This window comes from Aquila chrysaetos, chromosome 17 (assembly GCF_900496995.4).
Source record: "Aquila chrysaetos chrysaetos chromosome 17, bAquChr1.4, whole genome shotgun sequence".
NCBI lineage: Eukaryota > Metazoa > Chordata > Aves > Accipitriformes > Accipitridae > Aquila > Aquila chrysaetos.
In genome coordinates, this window is record NC_044020.1 from 9,492,544 (window position 1) to 9,518,219 (window position 25,676).

The 25,676-nt window shown below is 43.0% G+C and overlaps 1 protein-coding gene across 9 annotated transcripts in view; it reads left to right on the top strand.

Annotated features, from left to right (window-relative positions):
* The window catches only part of DGKI (diacylglycerol kinase iota), a 226,258-nt gene extending 201,240 nt beyond the window's left edge, over window positions 1–25,018 (top strand). For 8 of the 9 annotated variants that reach the window (XM_030040170.2, XM_030040167.2, XM_030040168.2 and 5 more), the window contains 5 exons: window positions 8,586–8,623; window positions 10,182–10,302; window positions 17,935–17,971; window positions 19,853–19,952; window positions 21,367–25,018. In XM_030040170.2, coding sequence (XP_029896030.1) covers window positions 8,586–8,623; window positions 10,182–10,302; window positions 17,935–17,971; window positions 19,853–19,952; window positions 21,367–21,483 — 413 coding nt within the window. In that variant the 3' untranslated portion in view covers window positions 21,484–25,018. Of the gene's footprint in view, window positions 1–8,585; window positions 8,624–10,181; window positions 10,303–17,934; window positions 17,972–19,852; window positions 19,953–21,366 lie in introns of those variants that run through there. The other variant, XM_030040174.1, reaches the window with a different exon arrangement.
* Window positions 25,019–25,676: the final 658 nt, after the last annotated feature.

Sequence of the window (25,676 nt, forward strand, 5' to 3'; positions counted from 1 at the left end):
GGACTTCTGTGTAAGTGAGAATTTAGCCTTTCTTTCCCTCCAGCAAGCCTGTGTAGTTATTTTCTTTTTTTTTCCCCTCTCTAAACAGTAGTTCGGTGCTGTCTGATGTTTGAATCTAAAATCCTTAAAAGGAAAAAGTTTGTAATGCATATTTATAACCACCTGAGTAATAGATGATTTTTTGCATGTTAAAATTTTTGTCTTGTTCCCAAGTTAGGCAAACAGATGCAGTTAAAACTGTGTCAGTTCTCTCCTTTGAACCTCCACAGGATGTGGTGCTTTTGTAACTAAAGCACAGCCCACAAATGCTTAGAAGGGTTTTCTACCTCTTCGCGCAATCCTAGAAATAGATGTTATTGAGGTATGACTTATTCAGAGGGCCAGCGTGCTTCAAAAGTGTCTCTCAAACCACAGGAGAATGTGTGCTTATGCACACGTTTTCCTGTACGGATGGATTAGCTCGAGATGCTGTGTGAAGGCCTTCATAATATTCCCCTTGCTGAATAGTCATCAGACATTTGTGTCTGGCTGCTGTTCAGCTGATGTGCTTTTAAGCTTTTGGTTGCAGCAGGTTGCCGCACTGTCGGTTTTCTTGGTCTCTTGGGATCGTTTTGAGCTCTCAGGCTCTTTATTTGGTTGTCTTTCATGGAAGCAGTGCCTCACAGCACTGCTGTCGTGAGCTACCTAGATTCCTGCCATTGCTCTCAGATTCCCTAAGAAGCCTAAGCCTTTCCCAAAGCTGAAATCATGTGGGGAAATCTTGTTTACCACCTGTTTCTTTAGGACAGTGGGTAGTGGCAGCAAACAGATACAGTTTGGAACAATTTTAAAAATCAGTGAGTCTTTGCTTTAGCCAGCATGAGAAATACCATGTTCTAGGCAGGAAGCCTCTAAACTGCATGTATTTTTACTGTCATATTTCCATCATGGCTCTCATGCAGTCTTTAGGCTGAGGCAGAACTCCTCTAGCAAGTCCAGGAACCTTTCCCCATTCCCCGTTCCCACGCCAGGCAGCTGCTTCAGATGTAGACCGCCAGCATCGTCTTTCTCATGGCTGATGTTAGATTAGAAAGAGATGTTGCTGACGTAGAAGGCTAGACTTTCTAAAATGGCTAGTGAGAGACTTTTTTTCTTTTTAAGCTATAATTGCATTTATAAGTTGATGTCTCTTCAGGCTTACAGGCAATCAGGTTCCCCATCAAAATGCCCCTTGTTTAGTTATAATGTGTCCTCTTTCTTGAGCACTGAAATGTGAGACTGATTCTCCTGGTCTGTTAGCCATCTTTTTGCTGAAGCTGTTCCATTTTGATTGCTCAGCACCAAAGTTTAAAAATTGTGCAAAAATATTCTTCTGTTTGGTGCAAGAATTTTTTTTTTCTTTTACTGTATGTCAGCTTTAGTTCAATGTGGAGGTAAAAATCAGAATAAAAAGAAAATAAGATGTATGTTAACACCTGACTCGGATATACCCAAGAGTCTTGCCATCAAACAGCATTACTAAGCTTTATGATCAGGCAGATTCCCCATCAGTACACCAGCTGTATTTACAGGGTATTCTCATGAAAACGGACATTTTTTTCCTGTACACAGCTGTAAGGAAAAATTCAGTCCTGATGGTTTTGATAGGACCAAATCTTTGTGTCCTTATCTTGGCGTAAGTTGTGTGCTGTTATAATAACAGGCTCCAAAGGGGTGAGTGTCCCTTACGGGGGCTTGGTGCAGCTTTTTGGCCCAACCAGTTAGCCTATATTCAGGGACCTTTGCCCCACTCTATCAGGGGGAAAATTTGGTTGTAAGAGTCAGACAGCTGTTTGATGTTTGTCCTTTTCGGTGACAGCTTTCTTTTTTCTTTTCTTTGACATCTGTTTGTCCTTTTTCAGTGAACACAGAAGCAGCGATTTTCTTGTGCAGAAGTTCAAGCAAGTGTGCACAGTAGATGTTTCGCTTTTGCTGCTTTTATTTTTGCTAGCCTTTTGCCTCTCTTATACTCACACAAAGATTTAACCATTTATTTCCAGAGGTTTTGCCAGCATCTGGGAGACCCCTCGACCCCTCAACCCACAAAGCTTAACATTTGTTTACTTTTTTTCATGGTCTTCTTTAGTTGCTTCCAGTACTTGCAGGTGCATAAAATACATGAAGAAACATTTAATTGCTCCTTCCACTCAGCTTAGCTTCAAAGAGAAATGTTCAAGCATCATCAGCTTTGGTGAGACTTGAGATTGTCTGTAGATCAAAGACCTGTGAGCTCACAGTTATTCCAACAAAGTGTTATTAATTTTGTAATTTAATTTCTCAGTTATGTGGACAGTTTGGCATACATATTTTAAAGGTCGGGGGTTTTTTCTGTAACTGTAAAAGCAGATTAAATATTGGGAAGAGGTAAAGGGTTTGTAAAAGCTCAAATGCAGAGATTTGCAACCTTTCTTCTCCATGGATGCCTAAAACTTTTCTATGGGGCTGGCAGACCCTTCAGAAATGTCAAGTGTATGTGCGGCTCTATATCTTAGATGCTTGTTTTTCATAGTTGTCTTGGAAGGGAAGTAGTCCACAAACCAATTCCCTGGGGTGTCCTTCACCCCTTTCATCTGCAGGCCAAGGTTGAAGATCATGGCTAGAGTAGGAAAAAGTCAGTTCTGTACATTTCTGGGTAAGTTATGTTACTGTCAGTTTTTCATATTAGATTTGATCTTTACTGGATTGTACAAAGCTATTACAAGCAAATTGTTGTTTACAGAGAAAAGAATGTATTTCTGAATGATAATCTATATGGACTTCACACTCACTTGAGAGCATAGCTTTTTGAGTGATTGAAATAGAAGTTATTATTGATTTCTATAAAACTAGTGGGAAATTAAGAACGAGGGCTTGTTTTTTTATCATTTCTGTAATGCTGATCTTTAACAGCTCAGAAGACTCCAGCTGTGTAAAAGCACTCTTCTAGTCAGGGTCAGCTTTTAACTTCTCAATGTGTAAAGCAGTAATTACTTTAAATTTCTGACTATTAATTTCACAAAGTCTACAACAGCAATAAAGAGCTGGAAATGTTCTGGAAGCTAATGATAGGCCAAGTTAAGTTTAATAACTCTCAAGAAATTTGATGATGTCACCTTCTGCTGCAGTTTCTTCTTCATTATCAGCTCAGCAAGGTTTGAACGAGGCAGTATTTCATGAGGTGTTCCTTAATCATTCCCCTGAGCAAATCTAGCAGGAGATGGTGGTGGACACTGAGGCTCAAATTCTGGGGACCTCACACCAAAGCTCTTAACATCTAATATTTTTCATTAGCTGCCTCTAACCAGTAAGAAACATCCAGCACTGAAATGTGGATGGCATATCAATTCCAAGTGCTGAATCAGTGCCTTAGGAAGGGCTGGATGGTTGCAGGCACTGCCTGATAAATCAGGTTTTTACAAGGTCCTGATCACTTCAGATCATCAGCTGTCTTATTGTGTCTTTTGAAAGAGCTAAAGATTTTATGAGCCCTAATTCTGTTGGTGTTACAGTAGTTGAATTCTGCCATAATTTCCCATGTGCTTAATTTCCATGGTCATACACTGATCAGATGAATTGTTAGCCTGGTATTTTTTAACCCATGGTAAGATGTATTATTGCAAATAATACTTTGCTCTCACACTGCATTTCATTCATAGATCTCAGACTGGCTGCATTTTAGTCATCGATGTGACAACTCCTTTTTGTGCTACTTATACTTTAAAACATAGTTTTACATAATTCTGCTCCCTCGAGTGACAGTTCTTAGACCCTCACTAAAGAATTGTCTGGCGATGGTGAAAGCTTCAAAATAGCCATACGTTTTTATCAGCATTTGCTGTGGCTTAGTTTGTATAGCAGTAGTGGAAAACCTGGAAGATATTTATTGTTCATGAATAACTTTTACTCACTTAAAAAGACACATTATTCCTGTACCACTGACAGTGGCAGACTGCAGAACTGTACTGTTCTTCGAGATCCTTTCCAGTGAAAGCCAACTCCTCTCACTGACTCACTAATGATTATTTAACTAACTTATTTAATATCTTCCATGTCAACCTACTTTAAACAAAGAACCTTGTGATCCTGAGATGTCACCTACAAGGGTTTATAAGAATTTTTTTCTCCATGTTCTTTCTGAAAGTGTTTTAGCAGCAAAATTCTGGCATGATAGTAGCCTGGTGCTGAGCCCTGCTTATGTCCTTGGTGTTAAGCTGATGAGCAGCTTTGGGATCAATAGGGAATTTTCCTGCAGGGCAGATGGGAAGGAGTACTTGTTGGTTGAGGTTTTTCTTACTTGTGATGCTTCTGAGAATTTTCATTGCTTCTGAAGTGAGCGAGATGGTGGCTATGACTTCTGCACCTCTCCTGCTGTTTTCTTTTGATGTGTTGCAGTCATAGGTCTGTCTTTGTTAGCCCTTACATTTATGAGGTGTTCTGATGCTGCACCTGTATGTTATACAAAGAGCTCCCAAAATTTCTAAGACCGTGAGCGTTGCCTGGTCCCAGGACTATCATACCTTGGAAACCTTTAAAAGGAGGACCCCCCATTTTGTACTTGTTTGGTGGTCCTTCTCGCAGGGATCAGACGTGTCTCCTGGCATCATGCCATTCTGAAGGATCCCCTCTCTGTCTTAGTTTGGCTCTTAATTTAGATACTGCACGTTGGAGGTTATTTTCCCTAGAACTTCTGTAGTCCGTGGAGGGAGATGTGCAACAGGAACTATTGCAGGGAAGACAGGTTACTTTCTGTGGAGGGTTATTTTCTCTTTTGACCATCCAGGCAGCCCTGTGAGGTCTCCTAGGCATCTCGCAGCCTCTGAAGTCACTGGGTACAAATACCTCACTCCTTTGTTTTCTATTTCCCAGTGTTTAATGACTGATTTTGCAGCGCTGTTTTAATGCTGCTGACTTCACATGCAGAACCAGAGAGTGACTGTGATTTAGTAGGTTAATTTTATGGCTGGGAAACAAAAATGTTTATTATAACTCAGTGACATTAACATATATTTTTAGAATATGAAATAAAACCAGCTGTTTCCAGTAGAAACAGTGGACACTAACATAGAAATAACATGAGTGATGCATACCACAGGAAAGGTATTGGTTTTGGCATGTGTGGATGTACTAGTAGGTGTTTTTCCTGTGTCTTAAGCTGCACTAGCTTGCGGCATTACCAGAATTCAATTAGCAGCCTTTTTAACATGGCTTTTCTTCTGTTAGTGCATTATCCACTTGTAGCTGTTCAGTATTTAATTTATAAGTCAAGTGTATGGGTTTTTTGTTGTTTTTTTTTTTTTCCTTTGGGGGTGGGGCTTTTGTTTGGTTTTGTTTGTTTATTTGCTTGTTGGGTTTTTTTAAATGAGGTTTCTTTTGCAAGTTGGCCCACAGGGGTGGTTAGAACCTCATCTCAAAATTCACCCAGTGGAAGCTAAAAGTTGCTAATCTCTAGCAGCTCTTACATACATAGTCTGCATTTCTGGCTGTCCATATCCTAGCAGGTAATTGTTTCTGTCAAGATCCATCACCCTGGGCAGTGATTGACACATTTGCTGGCAGTTTCACCAGAGAGGTCAGGGATGGAGCAGGGGCTGTCTGCAGGGCTGTGCTGGTAGAGAGGGCTGAGCTTCGCTGAGAAGGCAGCCTGGGGAGTCTACCACCGCGGCAGACTGAGTGCTTCCTCATTATATGGACAGAGCACTTCAGTCTCCAGTCTTGTCAAGCTGTCACCTTTCATCAGCCATAAATCTGCTTGCTAAATAAATGAAAAAGGTAATAAAACATTTTTACTAGTCATGACAAAAGCTTGTCTTAGGAGAAGTTGAGAAAATAATGACCTGATTTAAATATTTATTAAATCAAGTAATTTTTGAGGCATCTTTAAGACCTGAAGGTATTTTATGATATGATAAAACAGTTGCATAATTCATGTTATATATTGCACCAGCCGCGCAGTGTTGCTCAGAAGAAATAAAACCATTCTCACTTTAATGTTTTTAATTTTAAGCTAGCCTGGCATTGCATGTTAACAGCATTTTTGTCCAATTCCTCAGTCTGCTCTCTCTTGTCAATGCCATCTGCTTGCTTGTTTTACCACCTCTTTAACCACCAGGTGATTTTTGCCATCTTCACCCTCCTCCTCAATATGCCCAGCAGGCCCATTTGGGTTTATGGGGTTAGTGTGCTAAGCAATATTCATGTGTTTATGTAAATGTGTTCCCTATTCTAAAGAACCTTTCTCCACTTCTAGTTCAATAGCTTCTAAGTCTTCCAGCATCCTGGCTTTACAGCACTGAATTATTTTACTGTAGTCTAATCTGCTTGTTATGCCAGCTGGTTTTGTTGATCTGTAATGTATTCATCTATGCAATAGGTTCTACTCTAGCTAAGCACTTAATTTTAAGTGTGCAGGTAGACTTGGTGAAAAGAATGTGATTAGCCTCAAAGCTAAGCACCTGCCTAAATGCTTTACTGGATTGGAGGCTTAGGAAAGAGAGGAAAAGATTGGTCTAATTATGTTGAATGTGTTTTAGAGCTGCTTTATCCTAATAGCCTTATCACCAAACCAACTTCTGGTTACGGATACTCAACGTAGAAGATTTCTGACAGCTTGCCAGGCTTTTCTTTTCACTTCATAGTTTTCTAGATGTCTCCCCTGCCTTTTCTGAACTATAATCTTAAGCATGGTTTGCATAAGAAAATGTATCTCTGCCTCTTAGGAAGTAACTTCAGGGAAGCCATGTCTTAAAATACTGGATGTAGAAGGCAATGAAAAGCTAGTGTCACCAGTTCATTTGATTTTTGTGTGTGTGAGCAGAGCAAAACATTTATACAAGTCCAGACTCCAGTAGCCCACAGAATAAATGTGGCAGTGAGACCAGATCAGAGAAAAAGGAGGAAAAAGATAAAATGAATCACACAAGGGCTAAATTCTGCTCTGCTGTTAATTTGGGCTGAGCCAGTGTTAGAACTATTGGGAAAAAAGCAGAAGGGCGTAAACCACTGAAAATTAAATCTGAAGAAAAGATGTACGTGTATTTTTCCAGTTCTAGCTCTTACCTGCTGATGTTTGTCTTTTTGCATTCCTCAAATCCTTGTGCCCTTGCTCCCCAGATGCCAGGGGGATTTGCAGGACTTAGTTTAACTCATGGTCACTGTAAAACTGCCCTAAATCCAGTGTTACAAGAATTGGTGCTACTGTTTTCCCAAGGCAGAACTTTGCTGGACTGGGTTTTTGCTTTTCCTGCTGCTGCATGGCCAGGGCATGAGGCGTTGCTGAGACCAGAAAGCCAAGCACAACCCCGGGTGTTTTCAAAGGGACATTTGTCGAGTCGTCTTTGCACACCCTTCCTCTTTTGCAGTGTTGGGCTTGGATGTGTCATCATTTCTGAAGCTGTAACAAGTTCCTCATGGCATTCACACTGTGTAGTTTCCTGTGTGTTATTTTTCAGAGGCAAGGCTATACTATGGTTTTCTTTTCCCCTTGTTCCTCCCTACGTGAGCTTTTGGCATCCTTATCAAGGATGGCACTTGAGCAAATGCTTAACTTGATTGCGCTGCCTAGACTCGAAGATAGAAATGGGCTTAGGCACTCTTGAAGAAGTATGAACTGAGGCAGATGTTTAATGCTTTTTCTAAGATGCAAACCAAGTAAGTGCTTTCCCAGAAAGATTATTCATAATTGGTTTTTACTATATATATCATGATAGGGAGAGGGAGGAAAAAAGGAGGAAATAGCTGCATAGCAGTAGATTTGTAACAACTTCTCATGTTTGTGGTTACTTGCCACCACGGTGTTTTGAGCTGAATGCAGCCTATACATAGGGCAATACAGAGTCCCAGGCTTTTGCCTGCCTTCTTTTTAACGGGCACGGGGCAGACAGTAGCGGGTAGTGAGCAGCTCCCGGCTCTGTGTACAGCTCTGCCCTGCCTTGCTGTAAGGCTTTGTTCACTTTGCCTGTCTTTGTCTCTCTTTCCTTCTGTGTCTGTTTAAACTACAAAGGCTAAAAAGGGGGGAACTGACTCCTGCTCTGGGTTTGACCCTGCCTGCCAAACCTGGAGGACTTGCTGCCCACTGGCATGTCAAAATGTTTTTCTAATACAAATAATTATTAAGAAATTTCTATTTTGCCACCTACTCATCTGCAGCTTGAGAATCTCAATGCATTTGAGACTGACTGACCACTCCACCATCAGTATGAATAAAGTCTGAGAGGTCTAAGGATGCTTTCAGGTTCTCTGTGTTTGACATTGACATCTCAGTGACAGCCCAGGTGCCAGAGACTTGGGCCCACCCTGTGGACACTGTTGAAAGGTCCCTGAAGAGTCCCAAGGCAAAAATTCAGATAGAAGCATGCAGTTCCAGGGCAGCATTGGAAACACTGGCTCGATGTCCCTACAGCTTTCGTGCAACGTGGGCAGTCTTCCATGTACTTGCCAGTGCAGGATTTGCATTGGTTTTGATAGTATATGAGAATGCAAGTGGGTTGAGGCATTGGTCTTAACTTGCACGTGCTGTGAGCTATGTTCTCAGCTGTGAGGCTACATGCATAATGCTTTCTGCCTAACCGTTTTCTGTTTGTCTTTTGCAGCACTTTTACAGGCAGTCATAGCTGGTGATCTGCTGAAGGTAAGTACAGAGCACTGAGTGTCCACTTTTTCATGGCTTTCTGCAAGTCTGATATACTGTAAATTTTATCACACCTCTGCTCAAAACATAAACAGACTGCTGTAGGGACTGCTGGCAAGTGCCATTTTACAGCCTTTCCAGGAAACCCTGAGTATTAGGGGAACACATCAGCCAGGTGAGATGTGAAATCCGAGTGAATAGGATCTGGTGTTAGACAGCACCTTTCAGCCCAGGATTCATACCACACTGCACAGAGCAATGTGTCAGTTACTAACAGGGAAATTACTATACTGGCAAACGCAACACTGAACAGCAGGGTAGTTCTGACAGCCTTACACAGTAAAGGATATTTTACGGCAGTGAGGTTGGGGGCCGAGCCCCTGGAGTTGCTAGAGACTTCTTAACTTCTACCTAAGCAATCACCAGACCAGGTAGAACAAACCTCAGCTTGTTGTTTTATCATCTGATGGATGTCTCAAAACATGCAGTGTCTTGGGTATTTTTAGTTACTGGGAGGAAAAGGCACCCACGAACAAATGTTTTGTGCCCAAAGTCTGAAGTTCCATGTCTGACAGTTATTCGGGCTGCATTTTTCAGTAGCCAAATCAGGATTTGAAAACATGCCCTCGAATTTGGATGAGGAGTGTGATTAATGATTGCAATTTTATCTGCGAGAAGCCAGCTTGGAGCCATTTGTAAAAATGACAGTACTGTTAGGCCAACTCTTTGCCTGCAGGCGCCCCTTCTATACCTCCGCCCCTGCGCTTGTGGCTGCAGCATCCTGGGAGCAGTCCTTCAACCAGCAGTCATAAAAACTATTGTCCCCTTTCTGCTTCTAGAAAACTTTTTGCCCGTCTTTGCTTTGACAGGGAAACTTCTTGTCCTTCTTTGGATGTACTGCATCATAAATGATGCCCCACTGTCGCAATCCTTTCCCTCTTTTCTGCAGTGATCTGCACTGCAACCCTCCCCGCCCCGAGTTTGCAGCATTTCTGAGACCTGGCCAGTTGCTGTTTCTTGCCCGTTCTTACCCCACGTAGTGCTTCCCCCTCCACCAGCCCCGGGTAGGGGACAGAGAGTGAGAAGCAAGATCTGGGGCAGCTCAACCCCGCCTCCCTGCCGATTTTTGAGTTGGAGTTTTCTGGTTTACTCAGAAAGGGTTTGTCTCCTGTGCTGAGAAGAAACTGGAATTTTCAGTAGAGAAGCCAGAATTTTCTGTCAAATACATATATTTTAAAACATCCCAACTGCTTCACTAGAAGTGGTTTGCAAGCATTGTTAGCAAGCAATAATTCATTGCCGGTAGAGTAGCAATGCCTCATTGTTTAGGAAATACAAACTGTTCTTCTTAGCCCATATAATTGTCAATGCTTGTAGTTTCAGATATTTTTTTTCCTTGGGGCCTAAAAGCTGGCTTTAAAGTAATATTTTATTTAATTTTATTCAATTTTTGTACTGATCTCCTATGAAAATTAGTAAATAATTTGCCTGCATATTTGTTTTTCTGCTCCTTCCATCTTATCCTTCTCTGTGTTTTGTTTTTGGTTTTTTTTTCCAGTTCATAGAATGCTGTAAAAAAGGAGCCAATTTGTTAATCCAAGGACCTGATCACTGCTCCTTGTTACACCATGCTGCCAAGACTGGGCATGGCGAGATTGTGAAATACATCCTAGAGCATGGTAAGTCACAGTGGGCAAAGCCACAGAGAGCTGTACTTCAGCCAAGTGCCAGTCAGGTAAAACCACACCGTGCGGCTGGAAGTGCCCTCGCTCGTCTGTGGTCACCCTCAGCAAAACGTCCGCCTGCAGCACGTGTGAGCAGGAGACTAGGAACGTGGGAGCAAGGACAGCGATGGCTCCAGATAAAGGGAAATTGTAGAAACAAAAATAAAGATGGCCGTTGAGGAGCGTGGGTGGGTGTTTTCACAATTGCATCAGTTGGGGGGCTGTGAAGAAGCAGTGCGGTGTTCTAGTTAGAACCTATGGCATAGGAATCCTTTGAACTAATTTGTTTTTCAATTAGAGCATATGTTGTAGAAAGCGTCTAATCTCCATTAAAACATTTACAGGGATGGATAGCCTATCCAACTATTGGTATTATTTCAGTATTTAATAACACACTGGTTAGGAATCTATGCATTTATTTCCAGATTGGATTTGCCTAGCTTCCCTTCCAACCCTCCAATACTATGTCTCTGTTAGATTCAAGACCACACGATAACAAAAATTTATGATCTCCATTTTATATTTACATTTTTAGGTTGTGATCATGCCGTTTTCCTTTTTTTCCTTTCAACTCTTTTTATCTTTGTCAGTAACAGGATTGAAGGCATGCTTACACAGGCTATACAGCAATTTGTGTGTGTACGTATTTTTGAGGCAGTCACATTTAGGAGTTTCTGCCTGTCGAACTACCGTAATCTTGTTCACTGGTTGCTGGAGAGTGGTACAGTAATATTGTCACTGCTCTGCATGCAGAGCTAAAGTCCCAGTGATCAGCCTTCTGCACTGTAGGTAATGTTTTCTAGTGCTTTAAACATTCCTGTAGCTCTTCTCTGATCCCTCTTCAAAATATCAATGGCTATTTTGACTTCTGGATGTCAAAATCAGCTATATTATTTCAGCAGCAGTGTTAGCACTAAACACAGAGACTGCCTCTGGCAATTGGAATAAGTGTTAGCTAATGCTCAAAAATTACTGCAGGGAGAATAAAAAAGCACAACTCAGGAAAGAAGCAAGAATCCCTCTGTTAACATTTGTGTTTAACTGGGGTGGGATTTAGCTCGAGCTTGACTCCTAAGTTTAGTTGTTTACATGTAGCTGTCAGGTAATCTATGGGTCCAAGTTCCTGTACTGTCAACAGAGATCTATGACTCAGTTCATTTGTTCAGGTATGGCAGAGGTATTGGAGGAGACCTGTCCTCTTCCAGTGCCAGATGGAAGTGAGGAGAGCATCTTTGACAGCAGCAGACTTCTAGGATGACTAGATCAAGGGCAACCCTAGTCAAGGTAGTCATTGGAGCCCAGCAAGTGATTTAGCTGACAGTTACCTGTGCACTTCATTTATTTAGCTAAACATAGCTAGCTAATGTAATTTGCCCTTGGATATCCAGGACATCTGCATGGGTCTACAAGATAACATACAAGGCCTGTAGGAGACCCATGCTGGACTGGCACCTGAAGCCCAAGCAAGCAACCCTGTCATTCCAAATGCATCCCAAGGCTTGTTCCGTAGGCATATTGAATGGCACAAAATATCTGTGTGTGGGCAGCTGAACTGTGCCCTAAATATCTGACTGAGGGGGCTGAATTGCTCTTTCACTCTTTTATGTATAAACACTCACATACAGGTAGCTAAGTGCAATTGGCCTTATATCCAAATATTGGCTAGTTTTCTCACCAGTTTAACAAGCCTTACCAGTGCTAACTCTACCTCCTATTTAACTTCTCTGGATTATCTCATTAGTCACAGTGCATATATGTGCCTCTGAGTTCTGTAGGCAGACATAATTTCACTTAATTTTCATACTGCCTCTGGTCTCTTCTCACACTGCATGTGACCTGTGCCAATTCACTGTCACGGCTGCATCTCCAGGATTTTTCTTAGACACATATACCTTAACTTAGTCACAGTCTGACCCAGTTACCATTCCTTTGGTGAAGATTTAAAATGAGATCATTTAAGCTGGTAAGGATGTGAGCAGGGAATCCATGGGAATTTTTGAAGTGAATAGAGAAATGTGAGGGATTACGGACTGTTAGACAAAGACAAACCAGAAGGTTGAGCAAATGTCAGCTCAGTTCCTCTCTCCCCCCTTTATCCCCAAGGATGGCAGGAAGCTTTTGCAGCTTTCCAGACATACGTCCTCTGGGCTTCTCCAAACGCATTGTTCGTTTAACATTCTCCGGGGATCAGAGACTGCATGGGACAATGCTCTAATAGAGGCCTCCTCTCTTCTCCCACCAAGCAATTAATGAAACTCATTTCTACCCTGGGCACTTCTCAGTCACAAACGAGCTCTCTTGCTGAATCATCATCATCATCATAATGTCCTTGTTTTTCTGTTGCGTTCTCTGGCATCTGGCATCTTCTCAACATTAATTACTGTATAAGACCCGATCCAATGCTACTAATATCTGAGGCTTTCCCTGTATCTAGCTTCTCATCTCTGCTAATATCAACCCTTGATAAAAATGAGTCTTACTCCTGTTCTGGCAATTACCTCTGCCCAGCCACACTTCCTCTGTAGTTTGTCTGCTTCCCATACATGGCTGGAGATAGTTATATTAATTAAGGAGTTCCACTGTAAAATACCCTCCAGCACACAGCAGAGAAAACTTATTATTAATCACACAGGGAAGATCTTCTGAGTATCTTTAAAAAACAACAACAACAACAACAACAACAAAACAAGACAAGACAAAACCCACCGTACCAGGAATTTTAACTGCCTGGTTTGAAAACAGTGGGGTGAATCAAATGCGATACAGGAGTGGGGCCCATAGCACTGGGATTATGAAGGAGGGAAAATGGTGTAGAGATGCCGAGGCTGTCCTTTGTGGAGACGGCTTTATGCTTCTGCAAACACGCAGGGTACATTAATAGATGAGGTTATTCTGTGATCTTGATCAGAATGATTTCAGATGTTAAGGGGAGGAAAATAGCCCTGCTCAAATTAGAAAAAATAGTGGTGAGTCACACAAGGAGGCTGCTGTGTACTATTGCCAGATACTTAGCAGTGGACTAACACAAGCCTGGAACAGCAGCTGAAGCACCAATGTAGTAGGTGTCAGGACAACAGCTGCTTACTGCTGCATGAACAGTTGTGTTGGCTGCTGTTCCTGCAAAACAGTTTCTCTCTATCCCCTGTGCAGGAAGGGCAGATGCACAGACCTGTCTGTTGTTCAAGACTGCCTTCCTAAATCAGGGGTCTTTTGCTTGTAGTAGGAGGGTCACCTTTTAAGATCTGTCTGTAGCTGGGCTAAGAAACACATAGCTAGAAACTGAGGGCCAAACTCAGCAGGTATCAGAACCACATCTGTTTATTGCTGCAGTCAGCAACTGTCTCACACCCTAATGCATACACATTAGAGAAGAGTTAACTGTTTACTTGCTTAACACAAACAGAATTGAGGAAGGCTTAAGGAGGTCTCTTAGAAAAAGGACCTCCTAAATCATTATCTGTATTTGGAATCAAACTTGGCTTGGAGTCTTTATCTGGCAGTTGTGAACTATTTATAATTTATAAACATTATACAAGACATTCTGTTTGCCTTCTCCCTGTTTTCTCCTCTTCCCTAGAGGCTCAAAAGACAAGCAAGAAGTCTGTAATTCATCTAGGGTATTTTAATTTTAAACAGAAGAGAGGGAAGATGTTTACAGTTGCCTTAGGAGTTTGTGGTGGGAACTTCTGATGGAACGGTCAGTCAGTAGAGCATCCCATCCTGAACGTTTCTGTAACCTCAAACCTCAGTGTCCTTGCTTCATTAGATAGCATCCTCTGGTAAGAAAGATGATGCTTTCATTACTCTTAGCGCTGCAAATTCAGTAGTGAAGAGCCATTGGTGAGTTTGGATTTGCATCCTGACCAGATTCAGGAGTTCCAAAGAAGGCTTTTGGAAAGCCGTGACAGAGATGTATGTCAGGGACAAAGTTTGAGTCGTCACCAGAAAGCAACACTGAGGGAGAGTTAGTTTACCTGACATTTGCTGGTATGTCTAGATTTGCAGACTGTTTTAAGGTAGTGGACATTTGTGAGGGGCCTAGGCAGAAAACAGCTTAGGTTTCCTAGAAGGCACAAGGTATAAAATAGTCTATTTTAATTTGCAAGTTTACCAAATTTTAGGTCAACATGACTGAGAGACTGTCACAATGGAAGGCATGCTCCCATAACCTGATTACAGTGGAAATTCTGAGCTAAAAGATGCTAGCAGTAAAAACCAGACACTGTTAATCTTCACATCAGGTAAAAATGAGGAGTGAGGACTTGGGGAAAGGCTTGAAATAGTTCTGACTTTGCAGATTACTATTATTGTAAAAATACTCCCTCTTTGAAGGCAAGGGACCAAATCCAGTTTTGTCCCCCAGATAACAACCTCAATCAAATTATTAAACAAAGAGGGTTTTGACAGATAAACACCCAGAAATGCTGATAATGTCCGACGTTACTGCTTAAAGTAAATACCCTTCTTCCCCAGTTGTACAAAGGACTGACAGGACAGGGGACTGGCAGGGGTTAATAGCTGTGGGTCTCCTGGGGTTAGCTGTAACCACATCCATTGGAGAGAGCAGGGTGTGCTGTGGGCCGGAGGCCTTTCGGACTGCATGGTGCTGTATATTTTGGAAATGCCTCTGAAATATGGTCATTTAGTGTCTCTTTTATGTTGTAGTGAGCTCAGCTAAAGGGCAGCTGCTTTTGAGCGTCTCCTTCCCTTCCCTCCTCCCATCCCCAGCTCAGGCTGCTTTGCCTCCTGAGAAACTGGAGAGGGGCTTTGGTGGAGTGGAAGGGGGCAGAAGGAGAGAAGGAAAAAAGTTAATAATTCTACACAGACAGTCTATCGGAGATGTTAAGGAAAGAGAGTGGTCTCAGCTGGGCTTCCCCTCAGTGCGTCATGCTTTTCAGCTCCTTTCATGCGAACTTCTCCCCCCCCCCCCATGTCCTCGTCCCCCCCCTCCCTGTCCCCATCCTGCCATTCTTTAGCCCCCAAGTCGCTTGCTCTCTTTCTCTCTCTCTTTTTTTCCCCCCTCCCTCCACCTCTCCACACATTTCTATCTTTTGTTTTTATTTCCTCCCCTGCTGTTTTCCTTGATAGAAATCTCACTCATGCATTTCCCTTCCGGATTTCTATTGGGTTATTTTGTCCTCTCTCTCTCTGTGCCTTGGTCCCCTTTTCTTTCTCTGCCTCTTGTCCCGGAGTAAAACAGCCGCCTCCCCGCTGGGTCAGGATGACAGTGCCGTTAGCTTTCCCAGTGCCAGCCCTTCCCACATCTGTGCAGCTTTTGTCCCGGGGCAGAGGGGGATTTGGAATGGTCGGTTGGCAGCGCCAGGGAGACTGATGTAAAAATGAGGTCCAAAAAAGAGGGGAAAGGGAATTAAGAGGAGGGCGTGAGATGGTTTAAGAGAAGCACAAGGGAAAATAAAATAAAGAAGTAAAGGGCACAGCTCAGGCTGTGTGTGACTTGGGACATTTCAGCTTCAGACATAGGCCAGAAAGAATGAAGCCAATGAATCCTGGTACCATGTTGTGCTGCTAATCGATTAACCCCAATATCTGGCCCGTATGCATGACTGGGATGGAGTTGGGGCACTCCCATGAAATACTTTATTTGGGACAGTATCCAGGAGAGCACCCTTCGCACACAGGCGGGAGGTACCTGGCACCTCCTCAGGTCTGTACTCGCAGGCTGTCCGCTCAGCCCTCAGCTCCTCTCTCCTAGCCTTGCTGTTTCTTCCTGCTCCACACCAGTTTTCCTTCACCCTTGGCTTCCTATCTCTCCAGACCCACCCTGACCCAGCTTCTCCTCCCTCTCACTCTCTCTCATTCTCTCTCATATTCTTCTAACTTCTCTCCATCCTTCCTCCTAATGTTTTAATGGCTTTTTCCGCTTATCAGGGCAAGTACCTCCACGCCCAATGCAGCCAGCCCAGTCACCCTGTTCCACCTTTGCATCGCAACCTTCCTTGTCCCATCCATGAACAGAAATAGTAGTTTACTTGGCAGTATCTTTTCTAACACGCTGCAGGCCATTCCTGGTTACCTGTCACTGGGATGCCGTATTGCAGCAAGCCATGGGGAATTGCCTTTATTTTTGAGAGGACATGATTTTCTCCTGGAATGTGTAAAGGAGCATTTTTCTTCATCTGTGGGTTTTTTTTCTTTTTAGTTTCTCAGGCCTTGTCTTTCTTTCCTCTCAACAAGGGGCCCTTCTTAGCCCCCTGTATCCTTCTTCATGCTTATGGGAGCTCAGGGGTCGTGGGTGATTCTTCTTTTTGATAGGGAGGAGCTAACACATAACTGCCAAGTGCGGAGATGAGGATGTGTGGTGGTAGAGTCAGGGTGCTGTGCATTAAAAATTGAGAGTGGCTAATGAGTTTGGAGAACTTCCTAGATAGGTATGTAATGCCCTGTGCACTGGGGACTACGCATGCTACTTTTCCGAGTACCCCTTTCTCCTGGTGACAGAAGATGAAGTGAAGGAGCCACCCGCAGCTCCAGCAGCCGAGGCAGCTAGCTGCCCCTGATGATACTGTATGTGTATGTTGTAAAGGCAGTGAGGGAGAGACAGGCTGCTCCGATCCATTTTGACACACACTCAGAGTGAAAGGAGTGTAGAGAGGTTGTGTGTAGGCCTTTGTAAGCAAGTAGTGTGAAATTCCTCAGTTTCAGGTGAGATTTGCTGTAAGCTCTTGAGGACTCTTGAATTTCAAAGTCGAAGTGTGCTGAAGAGAAATATTCATGCACAGGAAGGAAAATTCCTGCAAAGTTTCACTGTTCCCCTTGCTAACTGCCCCATACCATCTGGCACTATGCTCCAGAGCAGTGGAGAGAAGAATAATAAGACAGACTGCAAAGGGAAAAGTTTTTGTCATTTCAAATGCTACCCAGACCCTAGTCTTTCCATATCACTGTAATTCAGTGATGGAATTTGCTGCTATAAACATCTGCCTGCGGTGAATATCAAGGACAAAAGAACATTACCATAAATGCATTATTTTGTCCCACTTAACAAAAATCTTTTCTGTTTTTCTTAATCTTACTTTCCTGATCATTGCTAACCAGTAGAGTACAGGATTTGCATATCAATATAAAGGCCGCTGGGAATATTCCACCCTGATCTACATTCTGTATAACGCTATTAAATGGAGTAGCACAGGGATGTCATTCAGGACAGAATTTGGCTAATTTCAACTTCCTAATGACATTTTCTCTCTGGTACTAACAATAGATTTTAACTTGCAATATATCAGGGTTTCCAGTATATCAGCATTTTCAATGCACTGTACTTATGTGAACCACTTAATTGAGCAAGGTGAAGAGTGAGAAAATAAACTCCATGAATATTCATTCCCAGTATAATTTAGAGGCTGCTACTCCCTGGTGCTGACGCTCCAGCAGTGACTGTGCATTCAGAATTTTGGTAGTGCAAGGGCTCGCACAAGCAAATACTACCTTGAAGTTTGGCATATTTGTGCAAATTGAGCTTTCAGTTGGCTTCTTTTACATATTTGCAGTGGGAATCTTCTCCTGGTAGTCGTACTCTTCTAGCCATGCAGACAAATGCTTTATGACATACCTGACTGTCTTTTGCAGGTCCATCTGAATTACTGGACATGACAGACAGTGAAACGTAAGTACAACCTACCCTGCCCTTCACATTATGTGTATTAGCCCAGCAGACTTCTCTTGTTTTTCAAGTGCAAACTTTCAAATGATAAAGCCTGTAAAATGGCACAGCTCTTCAAAAACAAACAAGCAAACAAAAGTCCCCCTAAACCTGAACAACCACCACCTCATATGTGGCTTTCTGGCCTAAAACAAATGTTTCTTGAATTCCATAAAGGACTTCCCCTCTATTGCTTCCCATACTTCCTTAATCTTTCTAGAGGAATACAAGTCCTGCATTGTGGTTTGATGTTTCTGGCATGCAGTTACTGAGGTACCAACCTGAAGACTAAATTCCAGAAGTCGGGAAATTACTTTTCTCGGTCTACACCTTTTCTTCAGTCCCTTCTTGATTCATCCAGGGTGCTCTGCCTTAGCTGTCCCACGTGGCCACAACCTGTGCAGTTGAAGGTTTATCTCAAGTACTTAGAACCTCCATCACCTCTATTATTATTAAAAAAAAAGACTTTACTTTCCAGTTCCCAGCTGCTCTACGTCTTGTATAATCAACATGTCACAAAGAGTATGCAAGGGAAGCATGAATAATCCTGGGAAGTATATGGAATATATGGGAAGCAAAAGTTGCCTTTCTCATAGGGGTTAAACCTGCCGTTCCTCATCCCACAGTGCCCTCCTCTGCTAACAGAGAACACCAGAAAGGTTCTGCACAAGGTGCATGTGTGCAGTCCAGGGGTGATGGGGTCTGGATGAACTGCCTGTTTCTCTTCATCCAGTACCATAGCACAGCTACTGAAATAAAGTGCAAGTGAACATGGCTATGAGGGCTTCCCTTTACAAAGGTCCCTCTACCGCTAACTCTTGAAAAGGGGAAGGTTCAAGCCGTAACTGGCAGCATGAATTTGTCTTTTGATCTTCAGGGGGAAATCGGATAGTATCCCATTCTGAATCTAGTTCTCATGCAGCAGAGGCAGATTCATTACAAGGTTGCCTAGCAATATTTCAACTTGCCCTGTCGTGGACTGAGGCTGAAATTCCTTTAGGCACTCTGACTTTCTGGGTAGGTAGGTGCAAAATTTGTCCTACTACATGTATTTCTTGTCATTTGTTATTTTGGAGGTTATGTAATGGCCCTACTTGTTGGATACTAGTATTGAGGACACTTTTCCAACCCACTCAAAGCATACTTTCCTCCTCTTCCTAGGCAAATCTAGATAGATTTCTTTAACCTCGATACTACAGTCAGTCTCAGAATCCTGTTACACGTAGCCCCAGTCCCAGTGAGGAGCATTGCAATAATCTGCTCCCACTACACAGCCTTCTCCTTTGAAAAGCATGTGTTCAAGCTTCCCCAGTAGCTCACCAGTCCAGCGGTGGAAAACAAAAACACAGCTCTTGCTCTCATACGTCCAAGAGAGCAGGGTATCAGAACCAGGGCAGCAAGTGCACCAGTCATGTCTTTGATGGGCAGGATTTTTCTAGGATGCGTCCAAGAATGAGGTTGAGGAACGGAATTGCAGGAAAAAACAAATGTTGTTGCTGCTTTCCCTGCTATGAAATAATAAGGTGGCTAGTTTGCCTTTGCAGCAGTTAGCAGAACTGGTGGTTGGATGGGAACGTGACATTCAGTCCTTTGAATACATAAACCTGTGCACGTTTCTTTCCCACCCCTCAGAACTTCTCCGTCTGCTATTTGTGCATTGCAGGCTTTCCTACTGAGTCAAAGGATGTAGATGCTAAGGGAGAGAGTGCACGAGTCTACCTCTGCCAGCAAGAGGGAACCTCGCAGAAATGCAGCATCCTTCTCTGTCTGTCCTCTGCACCTCATACTTCGTAAATGTACATTGGTGTGATGTGTCTCACTGCTGGTTTCTGTACTTTGGTCTAGGGGTGAGACAGCATTACATAAGGCAGCCTGCCAGCGCCACCGCGCCGTCTGCCAGCTCCTGGTGGATGCGGGAGCCTCTCTGAGAAAGACGGACTCCAAGGTAACCCAGCCCCGTCAACCAGTTATAAAATACTGCAGCCAAGCGAGACCGATCAGCATCCGTCCCTACTGTTTGCATGATTGAGGCTTCCTCGTGTGTGCCAAGAGCAGCTCTTTTTAAACAAGCTATTTTTATTTAGAAAACTGTATTGATTTAAACAAGTACAAGAGACTTCAGTCCCCAACGTGGGTCATCTTCACCATAGTGAGAGCCTGGCCTCAAACTATTCGGTGCGTTGGGCGCGAATGAGGCGTCTCCATGGCACAGCATCCTCCTCTTGTGTGGTCAAAAGAGAGGCCTGTGGGCGAGGACCACCTGGGGGAGCCTTGGTTTGTGATTGCATAGCATCTGTGAGGCTTGATTATTGTGGCTGCCTTGCTTTGTGAGCATGGCTAACCATTTTCTTTTGCCCTTGCTTGCCCCTACACTCACTCATGTGACACTAACCACAACCCTCTCGCGGTGTACGCTTGGCTGAGAAAGAAGTCTGGGCAAAATTAAATGCTAGGAATATTCTGTCAATACAACAATCTGATCACTTAGGAACATGGTCCAGACGCTGCCCTTCTGGCATTTCTGAACATAAGCATCCTGTGGTCAGCAGCTGAGAGGTGGCTGGATCTCTAGGTTGCAGAGTCAGAAGCACCTTTGCTGCAGCAAGACAATTAAAAACAATTCCTACCATGTTATGCTGTATGGGGAAGCCTATAAGGGGGAGAGAGATCATCTCTTTTTCAGATGAGAGTACTGTACATTGCAAAAAATAATTTCCACAACAGCTGAAATCCAGACAAGTGGCTTCTGACTTGTTAATCCTCATCTGCCCAGAAATCCAAGGAGCAGGATTGTTTTTGTGGAGATACTTTAACATGTTTCCAATATTTTTTCATAGACTTGTGGTCCAATTTAACAGTACTCATAAGGAGCTCAGATAACAGAGTAGCAAGTTGATGCACTGAAAAATGATTTGTACTTGAGATAGAATGAGACACGTTGAACTCATCTCAGGTGTTGGGCATCTCTCTCTGCACATCCTTAGCAAAGTGTGTAGTCTGTGAAGTGCACTGCACTTTTCAAGTGTTAGCTATAGTACTGTGTGTCATATTCATTCACATAGGGATTGTAGCCCTAGAATGAAAAATCAGTTCCTTCCAGCATGGGAGCCTTTCTTTGTGTTATATCAAATAGCATGTTCTTGCAGAACTGCATGATTTGTCCTAAACCACACAAGGACTTTGAAAATCTTCAGAATCTCATGACTGATAGAAAAACTTAACACCAACTTGTACAACAAATAAGTAAATTCTCCAAATTTGCTTCCATCTTTCCTGTAGTAATTTCTCCAGGTCATGCTTTCATCTGTTCTTCTAAATATGTTAGCACAAGACTTTCTCTTCATGTTTCTTTATTATAGGGTAAGACCCCTCGTGACAGGGCTCAGCAAGCTGGTGACCCAGATCTGGCCTCCTACCTGGAGAGTCGACAAAACTACCAAATGGTTTCACATGAGGATCTGGAGACAGCAGTCTGATTTCTGAAAACATCGAAGATGATCATCCTTGGAAATCGCAAGGCTGCACCTGAAGCACTCAGGCGTCGTATGAGGAAGAAGCTGATGGAATCAACGTGTCTCTGACTCTCATGGAAAATACCTGAGGACATGCCACCAGTTTCTAAGGGCTACTGAGTCTTGCCACGGAACAGTTAGGTTCCATAAGTTAGCCCACGATGGATGAGGCGGGACACTCAAAGGTCTGTGGAATCCATGGGCCACGGAAATTTACCTTTATTGCTTCCAGCAAGTAGCATGAACTTCTCCCATGTTCATCTGTACAATTTATTTAAAAAAAAAAAAAAAAAAGGAAAGAGAAAAGAGGGTGTGGGGGAACCAAACTCACTGGGACATTAAAATACTGAACCAGGCCCTCCTCCATACCTACAGTTCCCTGCATTCCTTTTATTCTCCCATTCCCCTCACTTCTCATCAGTTCAATAGTACCTGTTATCTCTGCGTTAAGTCTTCACAAATGGTCAGGCAGTAGCAAAAAATTTGAGGAGCTCTGGATGCCCTTAGGAAAAATCCAATGTTTTCACTGGCTGCATTCCCTCCCTCGCTGTCCTCTCAGAAGCTGCATCCTCAGTGCTCAATCACCGGGGAGCGTTCTCACTTTTGGAGAGGACTCTGCCTATTGCCTTGTTTCCCAGGGTGTGGGGCACAGTTAGAGTTACAGCAGTAACAAAACCTAACCTCCGCATTGTTGCTGGGTATACGCTTACGGTATCCTCATGAGACAGTCATTTGTACGGAAAGGAGTTCTATGGGATACACCACGTTGTATAGCAGAGCAGAAAGGTACCAGTAAGGTTTCTCACGCCACCATTGCGTCTGTAATTACCGACCTGATTCTGCTCAGGTTTCAGGCCTGCCTAAAGGTGATAGCTATTTTTTACTTTTGAAAAGATGGGTTTTACACTGGGGAGGGATCTGTGCAAGACGGAGGGGGTTTTGATGGACCGACTTATGGACCAGTCCCCCTTTGTGTTACGGCCAGAGGTAGGAAGGAGACCTAGAACATCAGCAGTCAGCCTAGGCTTGCTGGCATCAACAAACGAATGAGCACCGCCCTGGTTGCACTGGGAATAATAGGAAATCCTTCTTCAGCTGAATATGTAAACTACCCAATTCCCCAAGGGAACAAAGTTTCAGAGAGGCTATCGCACTGGAGAAGGACACGCGGCAACTCTTTCCCTCGTTACCCACTACAGGCTTGGAAACGTAAGGTTGCTTAGCTGCTGTAAAGGCCAGCCGTGTCTTCTGTACTCATCTGTTCTGTCTTACCTCAAAGATTATAACCACAAGAGAAGAGAAAGCAAACACACATACACACAGGCATACACAAAATATTCACCTTCAGGTTTTGGATTGCTGCAGACAACTCAGCTGCCAGAAATAGCAGAGCTTCCACTTCCGCTTTGTCTGACCAGTTCCCGTGAAGATGCTCACGGCCCACTTTTGGCATAATTCTTGCAATAGATTTTTGAATTTTGCTTTGTTGTTTGTTTTGAAAGATCTACCGGTGTTTGTTTTCACACACCTTGCTTGGTGTAGGTCTCTGGTAGATGGTGATCATCGGGATTACATGCAGTTTGGAAACCATGAAAATAACTCAGGTCATTATTCAGATAAGTTTTTCTTCCTTGGTAGAAGTTGTGGAAATGAAATGAATGTGATTCTTTTCTTTCTCTTTTTTTCTTTTTTTTTTTTAAACAAGAGTGTTGTGGCAGAGAGGGAGGAGCTGAAAAATATATTTTTTATTTTTTTTTCTGTTTTCAAAAGTTCATTTGATATGAGCAAAATATTTCTTTAGTATTTCTTCCTCTGGAAGGAAACTATATATATTTGTAATCTATAGATCAATGGCGACATGAAATGTATTTTGTCTTATTTTCTGTCTTTACCTTTCTTGTTTAAAAAATAAAATATGAAAGCCAAATTCCTTCCCTTGATAATCATCCAGGGCCTTGTGGCGAAGGTCAATATGTGTATATATTAGAACAAAATTTGGCAACTGTTAAAATAAAAAATCAGAGTATAATTCTGATGTATGTGAAAATTCCACAAGGAAGATCCTCATGCTGTGGAGTCATGGTAGGCCTTGCATCATTTCCCAGCTGTGAGGAAAGACATTACTGTCATATTTCTATATATTTGACAAAAATAAGAATTATATTAGTATCAGTTTTATCTTTTTGCTTTGTTTTACTGATGTGAGAAATGGAGGAAGCTTCAATGACACCAGGGGCTTGGCTGTGTCCTGTGCTGAGGCCAGACCGGTGCCTGAGCAGAGGACGGCCAGCGAGCTTTTTGCTGCTCCCTGGTCCTTTAGTCCCGTGAATCAGGTGGAGCAGTAAAGGCTCGCTCTAATCACAGGTAGCTTCCAGAGGCCACACGTTAATCATGACAAGGGAGCTGGGTCTGGTCCCTCTCTGTCCCCGGCGGTCCTCGCCTCGGTGAGACATCCCTCATGCCTGGAGGGGGGCTGAAGCAAGGGCTGGCTCTGGAGCGGCTTGGCAGGACGGGCAGATTTCCTGAGCTCCTTTGTGCCATTCGGACTGCTCAAAGGAGCTTAGAGCACATGAGAGAGTCTGGCTTGCCTTTTTCGCCGGCAGCTGGAGTACGATGCTATGATCAGAGTGAGCCTGTTGTGCCTCTGGAAAGCTGCCCGCGCTGTGTGCTCCGTAGGAGGCGGTTACTGTATGATGAAAATAAACCCCAGCACTGGAGATAGGACGGGAGCTGGCTGTATGTAGTGCCTTTAATATTCAAGGTGTCCCAAAGGACTGCACACTTAATGCATTAGATACTGGCGATGTATTGTATTTGTAGATAATAGAGCATGTATATTGTTTTCTGCAATGGCTCACGCAGGGCCAGGGATATCAGAAGTTGGTTCATTGAGGGAAGTAGTTTGGGGCCAGGATGCTGCAGGATTACTCCTCACCACTTTTCAAGTGTGATGGGATTCTCAGTTTTGGACAGCCACCAGAAGCAGGCAGACTCTGCAGCAGTTAAAGGTGACACGTACGTATTGAATCTCTCGAGCACTTGGGGTCTAGCTTAGCACAGTGTCGTTGTGCCTGCGTTGTGCAGGGCCCAAATTTCAGTGTGCAGCTGGGAACCCGCTTAAATTACATGTAAAACATTTTGATTTACTAAAAGTTTCTGTTCAGTGTCTGTGTCTATTTATGTGTGTTTATTACTATATATATGTATATTCATAAATATCAGTATGCATATATATAGACGCACACACACATATGCGCACACATTTAGAATTGTGCCGTTTGAATGACAAAGTACCTAGGGATGCTCAGCTAATGAGGTTGTGGACTGACAAAATGTCATTTTCCATTTTAATTTGTTATTAAATGGGACCCTTTTCAGTAGGACTGAGGAGCTCCTGAATTGTTCCATTGTACTGGTTTTACTATCTCATTTTGGAGTTAAATGAAGGGAAAGAAAATATTTATAATGTTGATAAAATAAAATTACTTTTGTTATTTAATAGCATCAGTTATTCTTATTTCATGTTTCAATGTTAGAGGTATCTTTATGTGGTATCCAAGACACGACAATGTCATACATTTCTCACTAATTATAGCATCCCTCAATATCGTGAGGTGTGAGGCTGAGTGACTCATGTAAGACAGGAGTTCAAGGCAAATTTTGCCCGTTACGAAACAGGCCTCAGACTCCAGTGGTTCTTTCACCATTTCCTGTGATGGCTTGTCTCTGTTTTAGCACTTTAAGATGTCTGTAGATGTTTTTACTGGCACCTGTCATCCTTGATTTTCCCCAGCAGCAGTAGAATTGCTCAGTCTCAACTCATGGTGCTGTAGCCTGGATTCGGACTACATGAGATGTCCCCTGCTACATGAGGACTGTCATATAGAAGCACCATAGACATAAAGAAAATAGAACAAAATTGATGTTTTGTTGCCATTGATCTTCCCAGCTGTATTTGCAGAGCTGGTGCTGTTGCAGATGAATAGATGGGGCACGTGGTTTTTCTGGCGGTGTGGCCATGGGAGGTTGGTTTGAGTAGTATGTAATGGCCTCTTTTGCTCATTTTTGTCTTTGTCTTTGCTATGACAGTGACACGCGCAGTAGTGAAAGTCACTAACACACAACCTCACCTAGAAGGTGGCTATTTTCCTTTCAGC